Below are 13953 nucleotides of genomic sequence, written 5' to 3'. Positions count from 1 at the left end.
GGCTCTTCTTCTTTGTCCTTCAGCATTTCTTTGGTTAACAAATAGAAATACTCTGAATGACAACATACCTGAATAACATTGAAGCTTAAGAAAAGTTAAACAATAAATTTCAGATTGTCAAGAAAAGCCTAACTAGTAAAATACAGGTTTGTGTAAAAATATCACTTAAACAAAAGTACCAAAAGTGACACAGTAATAACAAGCAGGAGACTTGTAAAAGTGACTCTAAAAAGAGAAAATACATCTGCAAATGTACTAAAGTGCTAAATTACGTTTTCTTGGATGGATAAAAAATCAGTAAGCCTAGCAGCTTTCCACAGACGACTACAATAACTTTAACAACTAATTTAATCTGAATATTGGGGAAAATGCTTAAAATATTAGAATATGTAGATTTTGGAGGTTCACACAAAGTGAAGCATTCACATTGACTCCATTGTAAAAAAAAGCAGAGGTTGTACTTCTTTCATCAGCTGAAAAAGTTCATCCTGCCACAGGCACAGATGACACAGTTTTACTCGGCTATTATTGAATCTGTTTTGCTCTTTTATAACTGTCTGGTTTGGATCAACCAGCAAATTCATTTCAACGGACTGTTAGGACCACAGAAAGGATCATTGGTGTGCACCTGCCCAGTCTTCAGGACTTGTACAACTCCAGAGTGAAGAAACATGCAGGTGACATCATCACAGACACCTCTCACCCCGGACACAACCTGTGTGCACTTCTCCTCTCAGACAGACGCTACAGATCTCTGTGCACTAGAACATTTTCACATAAAAACAGTTTATCCTCCATCTCTAGCTTAAACAGCTAACACACAAATCACTACCTGTGTTCTGTAATTCATTTCTGTAATTCATACATCTGTAATTATTGCCTCTTACTCAAGTATGTAAATACCTATGCACATCTCTGCCTATTATGCATCAAACTAAGATTGATGTAAAGACACAAAGCACTGCCATCAAGTTAGCATCTTTAAACATTCGCTCACACACACACACACACACAAAAAAATTCTAATCTATGACTGTATAACCACAAACAATCTGGATTTTATGTTTCTAAATGAAACATGGCTAGAAGACAGCTGCAGTGCAACAGTTTACTATTTACGGAGGCTATATCTTTAACACCAAGCATTTCTGCAGACTCTGTTGATATTCTCCTTGATTCCTTCAACTCAAAAGTTTAGAATGTTATTGATGATATTGCTCCAATAATAGTCAGTAAGAAAACAAACAGACAGAAATCAGTTTGGAGAAGATCAACAGCAGTTCAGACTCTGAAAAGACAATGCAGAAAAGACAAAACTTGAAATTCACTATAGCATTGATAAAGACATCCTTCATGCTTTTAATGTGAAACTAGCCACAGCTAGACAGAACTTCTTCTCAAACCTTATAAACAGTAACTTAACACTCGTACTCTTTTTGCCACTGTTGAGAGACTGACAACCCCCCCAAGTCAGATTCCCAGTGAGACTGGCATGCATGACAGGAGATGGGTCTGGCGATCATCCAAAGGTAAAAAAAAAAAAAAAAGAATACAAAGCTAATGTAGATATTTAATTATATATTTACTAAACATACTATAAAGTGATTTGTTGCTTTCTGCTGTTTTAGGACTAAGAATTTTTTTTTTTCTTAGTTAATATAACAAAGATTTAATCTCAATACTTCCCTTTAAAACATTAAGCAATATCACCAGTGCATCCTCCCAGAAAATCAAAGACATTTATGAGTGTGGTTTCAATTGTGATGCCACATGGTAATCCGTAGTAGCCAAAAACTTTATATATTCAAATAACTAAAATTTTCTAATTGAAATTACTTCATGTTCTAAGTAAGTACAACTTAAGTTGGTCAGTACAAAAAAGATAACTCAAAAAGTTGAAAATAACTTTCTTTTTTATTTTATTTTACAGTGTAGTCTGTAATATTGTTGTTATTATTTTTACTTGTTATAGCACTTATATATCATTGCTCTTTTTGTTGTTTTTGATCGCTTCCACTGTCCTCATTTGTAAGGCGCTTTGAATAAAAGCGTCTGCTAAATTACTAAATGTAAATGTAATTATTATATTTTTTTAAGTTCATTTTCATTATGCATGCAAGTTTGTATCTGCTGCAGTCCATTATTTTTTTTAACCAACCTTTTATGTAATATATGTTGTGTCAGGGATGTTTATTTCTGTAAGTCTTTTTTCATCCTTCCTTCCTTTTGAATATGAAAAAGTGCTCACCGTTAAAACCACTGTCAGGACATAAGCTTTCTCTCAGCGTCTGCTAAAACAATGAGCTTTTGTTGACTCACCATCTCCACTGCCAGCCATTGAGAAGTAGCTGTATTCTGCTGAAATTATTTAGTTTGCATTCAACATTTAACATGAACGCATTTCCTTCATGTTAAGACAGATGTTTTATCAGTTCTCTTAACCACTTGTAAAATTTAATTGCACATATTTGTGATAGTCAATAACTTTTTCCAGCAGAAGTATGTCACATTTAGTTGGTTTCCATGCATTATAATAGTAAATAGCTGTATTGATTCTGCGTGATATTCTCTGAACTTCCCTATGCAACCACTGGAGGCCAGCCTTTTAATGTTATTATCATTGTATTTCCAATATTTCTTGTGTAATGTGTGTATGTGTATATGTGTATATATCCTTCCGGAGAGAAACAGCGTCACGTGACTCAAAAGTGAAAGTGAAAGTAAATGGTGTGACATTTTACTCAAGCTCTCTCTCTCTCTCTCTATATATATAGCTTTAATATAAATAAAATGCTAGCCTAAGTAAAAACAAGCTTATACTTAATACAAATAGACCTACTTGAAACACTTAAAGCACTGAAAGATAAAGTGTATTGTATAAAATAAATGTACAAATAAACTGTATAGTCTTGACTGTATAAATGTAATATAAATTAATTATTATTTATTTTACAAAATGATTAGGTCAATGAGAGCGAGTGATTTTCTTTCTAATGTTTGATTAACATTATTGACAAATTTTAACAGCAGCTAAATTAAGCTGCTTTAGGGGAATAGCTCTCCCAAAAATGAAAGGTCTGTTGTTGTTCTAAACCTGTAAGGGTTTCCTTCTGCTGTTGAATGTAAAATTATTTATTTGAAAACAATCCTGGTAACCCCACAGTTGCTGGGACCTAGTGACTTCTATAGTATGAAAAACAAAATACACTACTGAAGTCAATGTGGACCAGAAACTTCATAGTTGTGTACATTCTTCAAAATGTATTCTTTCATTCCGAGGAGAACAAGGAAGTTCATACAGGTTTAGAGAAACTTGAGGCTGAGTAAATTATGACAGTATTTTCATTTTTGAGTGAACTATTAAAATCTTTATATTTAACTATTAAAGTTTGTTTAAGACTCAAATGAGTGTGTGGACGACGAGACAATGCAACACATAGGCCTAACTGAGAAAAGAGTTGCAAAAGAAAACAAAAAGTCTTTCATTATGTCAAACATGAAGATGCATTTCCAAGCATTACCATACTGTTAATAAAACAGCTTGTGAATAATCAACAAGGGCTTAAGTCCATAGTGTGTTGGGGGGGGGGGGGGGGTATCAATATATAGTCTATTAATATGAACATGTAGAGTAGCCTACAACAAACTGCTCTTGTAATAAGCAGCCGTATGACATGAGAAAATAACAAAACTCTGAACTCTGAAATAATAGACATCTGCTGATCATACAACTATCTAATAGGACTGTATAGTGAATATTTTTTTTCTTTAGAGAAGTGTTCATGCTCAGTAAGTTCATATGTGCTCTGATGAACATTAGCCTATATTATTATATTGTATTATTTTATTTAAACTGTAAGTGTGAATATATTTGAACACGCCATGTTGGACCCTTAATAGACTTACATGATTTTCAATAGATTTGAGGTGATATTGCTTGAAAAGTGAATTATAAAGGGTGATCAAAGAAAAAAATAATGCAGTTCATTTTATTATCAAAGCCTATGTTATAACATAACCTGAGGCTAAAAGCTGTGATATTAATGTTGCCCACTAGAGAGAGCCACAGGTTAAGGAATAGGCTTATTTGAAGATTATTTAAAACAAATCAATAAATAATAACCATATCTTTTGTCAATACAGTAGGTATATTATCAAATATGCAGATGACTCTATGATAATGAGTCTTCTACAGGAACAGGATCGAGGGCACGGTCCTGTAGTAGAAGACTCTGTGAGGTGTTGTAATAAATTCAACCTTCAAATAAATGTGGAAGAAAAAGAAAAACAAGGATATGTTAATTGATTTTGGAAGATCTACACTGAGTCCAGCGCTGACAAACATCGATGGAGAGGATATCAAGTTGACTGACAATCATACATATATTCTGATTATAATCAATGACAAAATAAGCTTAAAGGGAAGGAAGGTGTGAACATTCAATGCATGCACCAACATGTTGACTTGATTCTGTTAAGTCTTTTATTTATTTTAAGTCTTTTATTGAATCAGTGTTTTCATGCTGTTTTGAAATCTGTATCACACTGTTAAATAGGAATAGGTTAAATGATCTTGTCAAAGTGCCAGGGAAAGTTATGAGGAATGAGTCAAAGTCAAGCCTATGAAATTGATCACAGACAGGATTTAACAAAATCACATTCAATTTTAATACATTTGGACAATCATTTGCTAAAGGAATTTCAATTGCTGGCCTCAGAGCATTGGAAGAACAAAATGTTTCAAGGGTTATTTTGTGTCAGTGGCTAATTTGTATTTGTCTGTAGATTATATTGTCTGTATGTGTTGTGACTTACTGCTGCAAAACTAGTTTCTCCTAAGGGGGACAATAAAGTTAAACAACAAAAGGAGTTTTCCATTTAATAACATTATTTGTCTGTGTTGTAAATGTGCATAATGTTTTCCATTGTAAATGTTTCAATATTATTAAATTAGGAGACATTTACGTCAGAAGATACATATTTATTTCATTTGTTGCAGGCAGTGCAAAAAGCTGGTTAAAAGCATCACAAGATACATAATTCAGTCAGAAAAAAACATACAAAACTTTCAAACTAGATTAACAATCAAATGAACTAATGGCAGGTTAAATGGTCTAACAGATGCTGTAGAAGAATTAACAAATGAAAAATGAGATTAGAGATATGTGAAATTAAAAACAACAACAACAAAAAGTTATTTCAGCAAAAAGGAATACAATTTCAAAATCTCTTCAAATGTTTTAAATCTTATAAGCATAAAGACATTAAACTCTTTTTTATGTTTTGGAAATGACTGAAAAAAAAATGTTAATAAATGTTTTCACTCTGCTACCAGCACAAATGAATGAATATATATTTCTGTTATGACATATAATGTTATGATATATAATAATTTCCTGCTTGTGTGTGTAGAATCCAAGGCCTCTAGGAGTGGAGATTTTATTTATTTTGAGGATTAAAAGGTAATTAAGCAAATTAATAGTTATAATTGTAGTTGAGCAGCTAATCGATGTAAACTATTTGCAAATAATGGTTCATTTTAAAATATGCACACATTTGTGTGTCTCATCACATTCAGTTATGAATTTAATTAATCATGTAAATTAAATGGGCTACTTTTAATTAATAAAAAAATAAAAAAGAAATCTCATTGATAACAGTTGAATATTTTGCATTACTGGTCATTGAGGCCAAAGTATAATTTTTATGTGTAAGCTAGCATATGCATACTGTGTGACAAATTTGGTCATCAGAATAGTACACACATACTGTATGTGCACCAACTGATTTTTGGAATGACGTGTACTTTGTAGCGCAGGTCGCACGTGCACATTGAATTTGTTTTGCACTATTGAGTTGTTCCACAAGGTAGCACCACTGGCCCAGGCCGTTGTTTCACAGTAGAAAATTAAACTAAAGAGACGGAACAACAACAGCAACAACATAGTGAAGTCTGCAACAACAACGGCCGCATCGACAAGCGTTTGTGCGAGAGTTTTATGAGATTGCTGATTTTAATTTAAAAGAGTAAAAATAAAATTGTATTGGTCATAACATCTGTAGAAATATAGAACAGACTCTGAACTAAGAGAAAGATTGTTAAATAAAGTAAACTTTGAAACAGGGGTTGACTTGATTTGGGGGCCTTTAGCAAATTTCAGGTATGGGGCCCCAACACAATAACTATGTGCTCTATTACGTCTAACCCTAACCTCTCTCTCTCTCTCTCTCTCTCTCTCTCTCTCTCTCTCTCTCTCTCTCTCTCTCTCTCTCTATCTCTCTCTCTCATAGTTTATAGTTTGTTTACCTGTTAACAACTTATAAAGCCATATACAAGGCTCACCCTCATGTCGTTCCAAACATGTAAGACCTCCGTTTATCTTAGGAACACAGTTTAAGATATTTTAGATTTAGTCCGAGAGCTCTCAGTCCCTCCATTGAAGCTGTGTGTACGGTCTACTGTCCATGTCCAGAAAGGTAAGAAAAACATCATCAAAGTAGTCCATGTGACATCAGAGGGTCAGTTAGAATATTTTGAAGCATCGGAAATACATTTTTGGTCCAAAACTAGCAAAAACTATGACTTTATTCAGCATTGTCTTCTCTTCTGTGTCTGTTGTGAGAGAGAGTCCAAAACAAAGCAGTTTGTGATATCCGGTTCGCGAACGAATCCCTCAATGTAACCGCATCTTTTTGAACCAGTTCACCAAATCGAATTGAATCGTTTGAATGAGTCAATCTTGTGTTATCTGGCTTGGCTCGGTGTTCATCTTCAGTTCTCTCTTCACAGCAGTTCAGTCAGTGTACTGTTTGAGTAAATGAATTACTCCTGGATATTGGTTTGTTTGAACCAGTAGCGTAGCCAGAAAAGAGGCTCTGGGTGTGCATATGAAAATCTGGGTGTGCCACATTTATTGTCAGATTACTGTGCAAAATTATGGGATAGTATTTTTGTTGCACTGCTTCCGTCCAACCATACTCCTAGTGGTAATTTGCAGGTCGTGTCAAAATTTAGTTAATTGTTAAATGTAATAATTTTCTTCCAAATACGATAATTTTGAACTTCTGGTACGATACTTGGACATTTCCAATCTGGCAACACTGTCTGTTGATGTTGGGCCCGGGGAGGGAGAAATATCCTCAACAGGTGTAACATTAAGGCCTTGTGTCCGGCTGTCCATCAAGCCAAGGTTTTTTGCTTAGAAAAAAATTAAGAAAGGAGCTCTGCGACATATTGCTAGCTAGCAATGTGCAATCAAAAATGATCTGTTTATATCATAGACTGCTGGGGTCACAGTCAGCTGCTGTTTACTGATTGGTTGGCAGTCCAAATGTCAGCAGATATATTTTAACAAAAATAATTTAAAATGTAAATGACATTTTAACATTTTTAGCATTATTACACCATATATTGGATTCTTATTTCTGTGCCCCTGAGAGTATGATTTAGAGTGTTCAGTGGCGTCACAGAACTGCCAGATTCAAACAGCTTTCGCGCGTTGGCTGCACTGAGCCAGAGACGGACGCGCTCAGCGCTTGTCATATATTACAATTAATAACCTGTGTTTTCAACCACATAATGTTTATTTTAGGTTTCATACATTTAAATATATATAATCACTGGTAAAACAATACATTGGTAGTTTGTAAAATACACACTGATGTCTATGGAAGCAGCAAAAACGAATGAAATGTAATTTGCAGACGTGTTTTATTCATATATCAGACACACATAGCAGAACAATAAAGTTTACTCTGTTCTTCGTCCAGTTCAACAGCCACTTACTTTCATGTATTTCGGGAGAAACTGGGGAATTCAAGTGCTGTAAATCCGGCTGACAGGACTCTGAACTGCAGCGCTCATCACGTTATAGATCAAGATAATTTATAAAGGTTTTTAAACGAAGAATCGGAATATCAGATAGTTGACATGGTAAGCAAGTTTGTGTATATATTTGAATAAAAAAATGAAAAACTAAAAACGAATACCGATACATCTGTTATTTGTAATTTACGCGTGAAAGTATTGATTGAAAAAAATACATATTTTCTAAGTAAACAACAATAGCACAAGTTTAGTAAACATTTTTTATTGAGACTATAAAAAATAATTCTGCATCTATTTTTAGGTGTGCCAGCTGCCACTGTGGGTGGCACCGGCACACACTGGCACACCCGTGGCTATAAGTGTCTGACAAATTAAAAAATTAAACAGCTTAAGTCATTTGTGGATTAATGCGTATTAGAGACGCGAACCGTTTCAAATGATTCAGTTCGATTTGGTGAACTGTTTCAAAAAGATCCGGTTACATCGAGTGATTAGTTCGTGAACCGGATATCACAAACCACTTTGTTTTGGACTCTCTCTCACAACAGACACAGAAGAGAAGACAATGCTGAATAAAGACGTAGTTTTTGCTATTTTTGGACCAAAATGTATTTTCGATGCTTCAACAATGTCCAGTATACAGTACACCAGGGGCGTAGCCATTTTTTCAGAAGTGAGGGGGAAAGAAATTATTACTTAAATTATTATTATTATTATTTTGTTAAATAACTTATAGAAATTAATACTTTTATTTAGAAAGGATACTTTAAGTCAGGGGTGGGGAACGTTGATCCTGGAGGGCCTGTGTCCCAGCAGAGTTTAGCTCCAACCCTAATTAAACACACCTGAACAGCTAATCAAGGTCTTCAGGATACAGGTAGGTTTTTATTTTTCAGGGTTGGAGCTAAACTCTGCAGGGACACAGGCCCTCCAGGATCAACATTCCCCACGGCTGCTTTAACTTGATCAAAAGAGATGATAAAGACATCATTTTACAAGAGATAATGAGTAACAAGAGTAATGATGCAAAATGATTCAGCTTTGAAATCTCAATAAAATACATTTTGAAATATATTCAAATAGAAAACAGCTATATTAAATAGGCTAGTAAAAATATTTCAAAATTTCACTGATTTGCAGTACTTGTATCAAATAAATGCAGGCTTGGTGAACAGAAGAGACTTCTTCAAAAAACATTAAAAAAAATAAATAAAAAATTATGCATTTAGCAGACGCTTTTGTCCAAAGCAACTTACAGTGCATTCAGGTTATCAATCTTTACCTATCATCTATTCCCGGAGAATCGAACCCCCAACCTTGCGCTTAACAAAAATTACTTAAATAACAAGCTTACTATTCAAAAACTGTTGACTGGTAGTGGACACTAAAGGCAACTTTAATTTTTCTCTAATTTCTAGCTTTTAATTGGCTTAGAAATCTATAACTGCTTGACAGTAACAAAAAATAATGATTTGTTTATATACTAGTAATACTACAAACACTTTTTATCACATAATAAGGCAGAATAGTTTCTATACTGTAATAAATGTCAATTAGCACTGCATAGTTCATATACTTTTTTTATCACCTGCTGGGGAGTTTTTTTGGACTTGAAAAAAACAAAACCGAAAACAACTGTTTGCCCATATTAGGAGTTTCCTGTTATGACTTTCTGTGCGAGAGCGGCCTCCGGCTTCGAGTATGAATGAAACACACTGCACGAGAGTTTATCGCTCCGTGCATAGACTATACAAATTCCGTGAAGTTCATTTCATCTTCTCTGTCTGAAAAAAACATCAGGTAATGCGTAGACTATCCTGTCTCTTTGAGCTTAAATCTATATTTATTCACACCAGCTCTTGAAACTTCTATACGAACACACTTGTCCGAAAAAGTGCGGGGGACGAATTTCCGTGATGATAAAAGTGGAAGGGACACATCCCCCACGTAATCTACGTCCCTGCCATACACACAGTTTCAATGGAGGGATTGAGAGCTCTCGGACTAAATCTAAAATATCTTAAACTGTGTTCAGAAGATAAAAGGAGGTTTTACTGGTTTGGAACGACATGACGGTGAGCTATTAATGACATAATTTTCATCTTTTGGTGAACTATCCCTTTAAGGCATATACCAGGGTTTGTCAAAAAAAATGTAATCTACTTTTAAGCAAAAATCTCCAATCATGGCATTCATGCATCTGTATGAGTGTGTAGCAGTTTGTGCCGGTACACATAGGAAAAGTGCACAAGCGAGTCATTTTGAAAGATCAAGACAAATATTATCATGACATGAAACAATACTTTCTTCTCTGAGGTTAATATATCTGTTCTGAGAAAGACAGGATGATACAGCCTAGAAAGTGTGCAAAGAGCGCTCCCACTACAGTCACTAAAAGCTGTCATTCACTTCAGTTCACTGAGATCTCAAGATGTTCTGTTAATCAGTGAAGCTGTTTTCACTGCACAATCAATCTGTTATTTACATCGTATCTACACGCTTTTATAATAAGAGGATTCACAAGCTTGCAGAACTCAGCACTTTGTGTTCTCCAGAACATAAATACTGGAGCATTTGCCAAATATATCGGGGTCCCAAATGGCCACTTACTGTACCTCACTTATTGGTTAAGTCTGCCCCTGCTTCAAAGGCTACGTGTTTGGTCTGTACGCATATGCTAATGTACACATACAAAAATGAGTTATACTTTGGGCTTTACTGTCAGTCGTTAAACATTCTGTCTTAAAACAGTCAAATGTAAAATGTTTAGCTACTTACATCTTACCAGACACTCTTCCACCATTAAAACTAAGTATCATGTTGGAATTCATGCTCATCTTTTGTGTAAAGTCCTGCCTTATTTGATTTGATTGGCCATCTCACTCATTTTGACATTGATGAGCACTGATACAGCACTGCAGACGATGCAGAAAAGACACTGGAGAACTTTTAAAATTTCAGTCATCCTAAAAAGCGAGCACTGCGTAATGTGCAGCATCACAAATATCAAATACAGGGGGGACAGTCTGGCTATTTAATTGTATTGGTGGTTTACATCCCTAAAGATTCCTTCATTAAAGAATATGTTTTAATTATTCCTCTGGGCCCTTTTCCCAGTTGAAGTGTGGAGGATTTTTGTCTGAATATGATTTTAGGACTCCTACACCAGTGGCCATGAGAATTTCACGTTACTTATTAAAAACTCTATGAAAAAATTTACCAACAGCTCCACCAACAGCTTCACCAACAACTCCACCAACAACTTTACCAACAGCTCCACCAGCAGGCCCACCAACAGCTGCACCAGCAGCTCCACCAGCAATTGCACCAACAGCTGCACCAGCAGGTCCACCAATAGCTCCAATTGCTTGACCAAAAACACCACCAACAACTGCACCAAAACCAGTTTGTTTCTTACCAGTTATAGAAGCTGAAAAACTGAACCTATGGTTATACTGCCTATAAAATTCTTCTAATTCAGGGTTACTTTGTGCTCTGTGTAACATTTCATCTTTTTCCTTTCTAACCCTCTCAGTCTCCTGTTGTTTTCTCCATTCAAGTCCTTGAGTTTCATACTCTGCTCTGATATTCTGAACTCTGACTCTTTCATTCTCCACCTTTCTCTCCTCTTCCTCTATCTTTCTGTTTTCTTCCTCTTGTCTGTATCTCAGAGCATCTTCATACATCTGATTACTGAAGTGTCCTCCTCCGTTCTTCTCTATCATTGTGTCAATCTTCTCCAGCAGATCTGTCACCTGCTCTCTGTTACTCTGATCTTCATTGTTGAAGACGTGATATCTGTCTCCACACTCTTGAACTAGATGTCTTAATCGACTGTTCCCCTTAATGAGATTCTCTATGGACTTACCTTTCAGCAGATCTCCATTAGTGAAGAGAATGATGGAGTATTTTAACACCTCCTGACCAAACATCATCTCAATCATTTTAGGAATCTGCTGCTCATGTTCAGTGAATCTGTCATTTGCACGCAGAACAATGAGAAAAGCGTGAGGTCCAGGACTGGACAAATAAACACTTCTCGCTATCTCTTTCTTTACCTGCTCATCAGTGTTCACCTCATCTGGTGTGTCAAACAGTCCAGGAGTATCAACTAAAGACACAGATCTACCTGAAACAGTGGCATGATTCACTGAACATTGACAGGTTACTGAATTTGAGCTAACCTCAGATTTAAACACCTTCTGTCCCAGTATTGTGTTTCCCGATGCACTCTTGCCAAAACCAGTTTTACCCAGAAGAACAATCCTTCTAGATGAACGGTTAATGACATCAAGATCGCGAGTGAAGGTTGTGAATGTTGTGATCCGTCTGGGCAGCATTCCTCCATCTGATGCTGTATTAAACACAAAGGAGATATAAGCAGTCATTTAGATGCTTATGAGTTCACTACCGGATGTAAGTTGTAAGTTGGTTGCATACAAAAACTAGCACTGAGATATATCAGAGAAGCAGCTGAATGTTAGCTAAAATGATATTAGCATTTTTCCCGTTTTGATAAAAAATCTAATTGTATTGATTTGGTTGACCTGGTTTGAATAGTGAATTTGCTAGTTTACCAAATCTAAAATGACAACACTTTATTGAAAACATCAATATTAGAAGTAAATTAACTTCAAAGGCCCATAAAGGTAGTAAAAACACCATGGAAGTAGTGCAAGTTACTCCACTGCATGGCTCAACTGTCATTTTCTGAAGCGACGGGAATGCTTTTTGTGTGGTAAAAACAAAACAAACAAAAAAAATATTATGCCTATATTCAACATTTTCTTTACTTCCGTTTCATTTTCCAATGCGCATTCACAAGAGCTTTCCAAAAGTAAAGTTAAACCACTGGAGTAAGAAGGACTACATTCATGATGTTTTCGCTACCTTTCTGGGCCTTCGAAGTGAAAGTTGCTTAGGCTGTCAATGGAGGGACAGAAACTTCTCAGATTTTATTTCAAATATCTTCAGCTGTCTCATGCACAGTCCTGTCCACACAGCTTTCAGAGTACCAGTGATGTGACATCACTAAAGAACACATGACTAGAATTTTGCTATTAACAAGTATATATATATATATATGAAATATTACATTAAAATTAGATTTTTATCAACACCCACCATTTACCAGATATGATGTTTGGATAATTTTAGCAAGCAGCACCTTGACCTGGTCAGTTGGTCCTTTCTTCATGTTGTTGAACACATGGTATCTCTGATCATACTTCTGAAGTGTCTCCAATGCTTCATTTCTCTCAAGAAATTCTTTTATTGTCGTGTTTCCTTTATCCAGTTTGTCTCCTCTGGTGAAGAGAATCCAGGTTTTATTCAAGCGGTTTGGTCCCAAAAATGTCTCAATCTTCTCCACAGTTCTTCTCTCATTTGCAGAGAATCTGTCGGCTTTGATGACCAGCAGAAACACACAGGGACCAGATTCACACTTCTGGAAAATACTCTTATATTGGAGTGGCATCTGATTCTCGATGATCTGACTCTCACATAATCTTGGTGTGTCATGAACAGTGACTGGAATCCCAAAGATGGTCTCGGATACAACAGCAACATGTCGCTCGCCTTTTGTAACAAAAGCTTTTCGTCCCAGTATTGTGTTTCCTGACGCACTCTTTCCAGATTTTGCTGTCCCCAGTAAAATCAGGTTTAAATGTGCATTCGGTTCCATTTCTGATGTGTGACCTAAAATTAAGTAATAAATACTGTGAGACAGCATATTTGTTTGATATATAATATTCCCTCTAATCTCTTCTTTTTGTTTTTCATTTGATGCCTTTAAAATTTTCATCTTCACCTTTACAGTTATAGTACCGTTATAGGTCCATCTTTATATTAAGTGTCTCTAATACCTGTTTACTTACAAAGTAACTAGATGTGTACATAATATGTAACCACAGTGTAAGTATACATTGATACATAGTATATATAGCTGTAATATTTCTGTAACTACACACATGAAACAACCCTCAAGATATTTTGTGTAAGTACAAATGGGTAACAGGACATATATTAATAAATTTTGTAACAACAATATGTATAAGAGTAATTGGAACCATTTGATTCAGGGGTGGAAATGTGTTCCAGGGGGTGGAGATGGGTAGGATTAGGGG

At 35.4% G+C, this 13953-nt stretch overlaps 1 protein-coding gene across 1 annotated transcript in view; it reads right to left on the bottom strand.

The window, feature by feature from the left end:
* Positions 1-10011: 10011 nt before the first annotated feature.
* LOC113048828 (uncharacterized) overlaps positions 10012-13953 on the bottom strand; it is a 44265-nt gene continuing 40323 nt past the window's right edge. The window contains exons 13-14 of the mRNA XM_026210723.1: positions 12953-13525; positions 10012-12182 (exon numbers count right to left, since the gene is read on the bottom strand). Coding sequence (XP_026066508.1) covers positions 11017-12182; positions 12953-13525 — 1739 coding nt within the window. The 3' untranslated portion in view covers positions 10012-11016. The remainder of the gene's footprint in view (positions 12183-12952; positions 13526-13953) is intronic.

The sequence above is a fragment of the Carassius auratus genome, chromosome 3, assembly GCF_003368295.1.
Source record: "Carassius auratus strain Wakin chromosome 3, ASM336829v1, whole genome shotgun sequence".
In the NCBI taxonomy this organism is placed as follows: domain Eukaryota; kingdom Metazoa; phylum Chordata; class Actinopteri; order Cypriniformes; family Cyprinidae; genus Carassius; species Carassius auratus.
The sequence above is the reverse complement of the archived record's forward strand: the minus strand, read 5'-3'. Positions and strand labels throughout refer to the sequence as shown.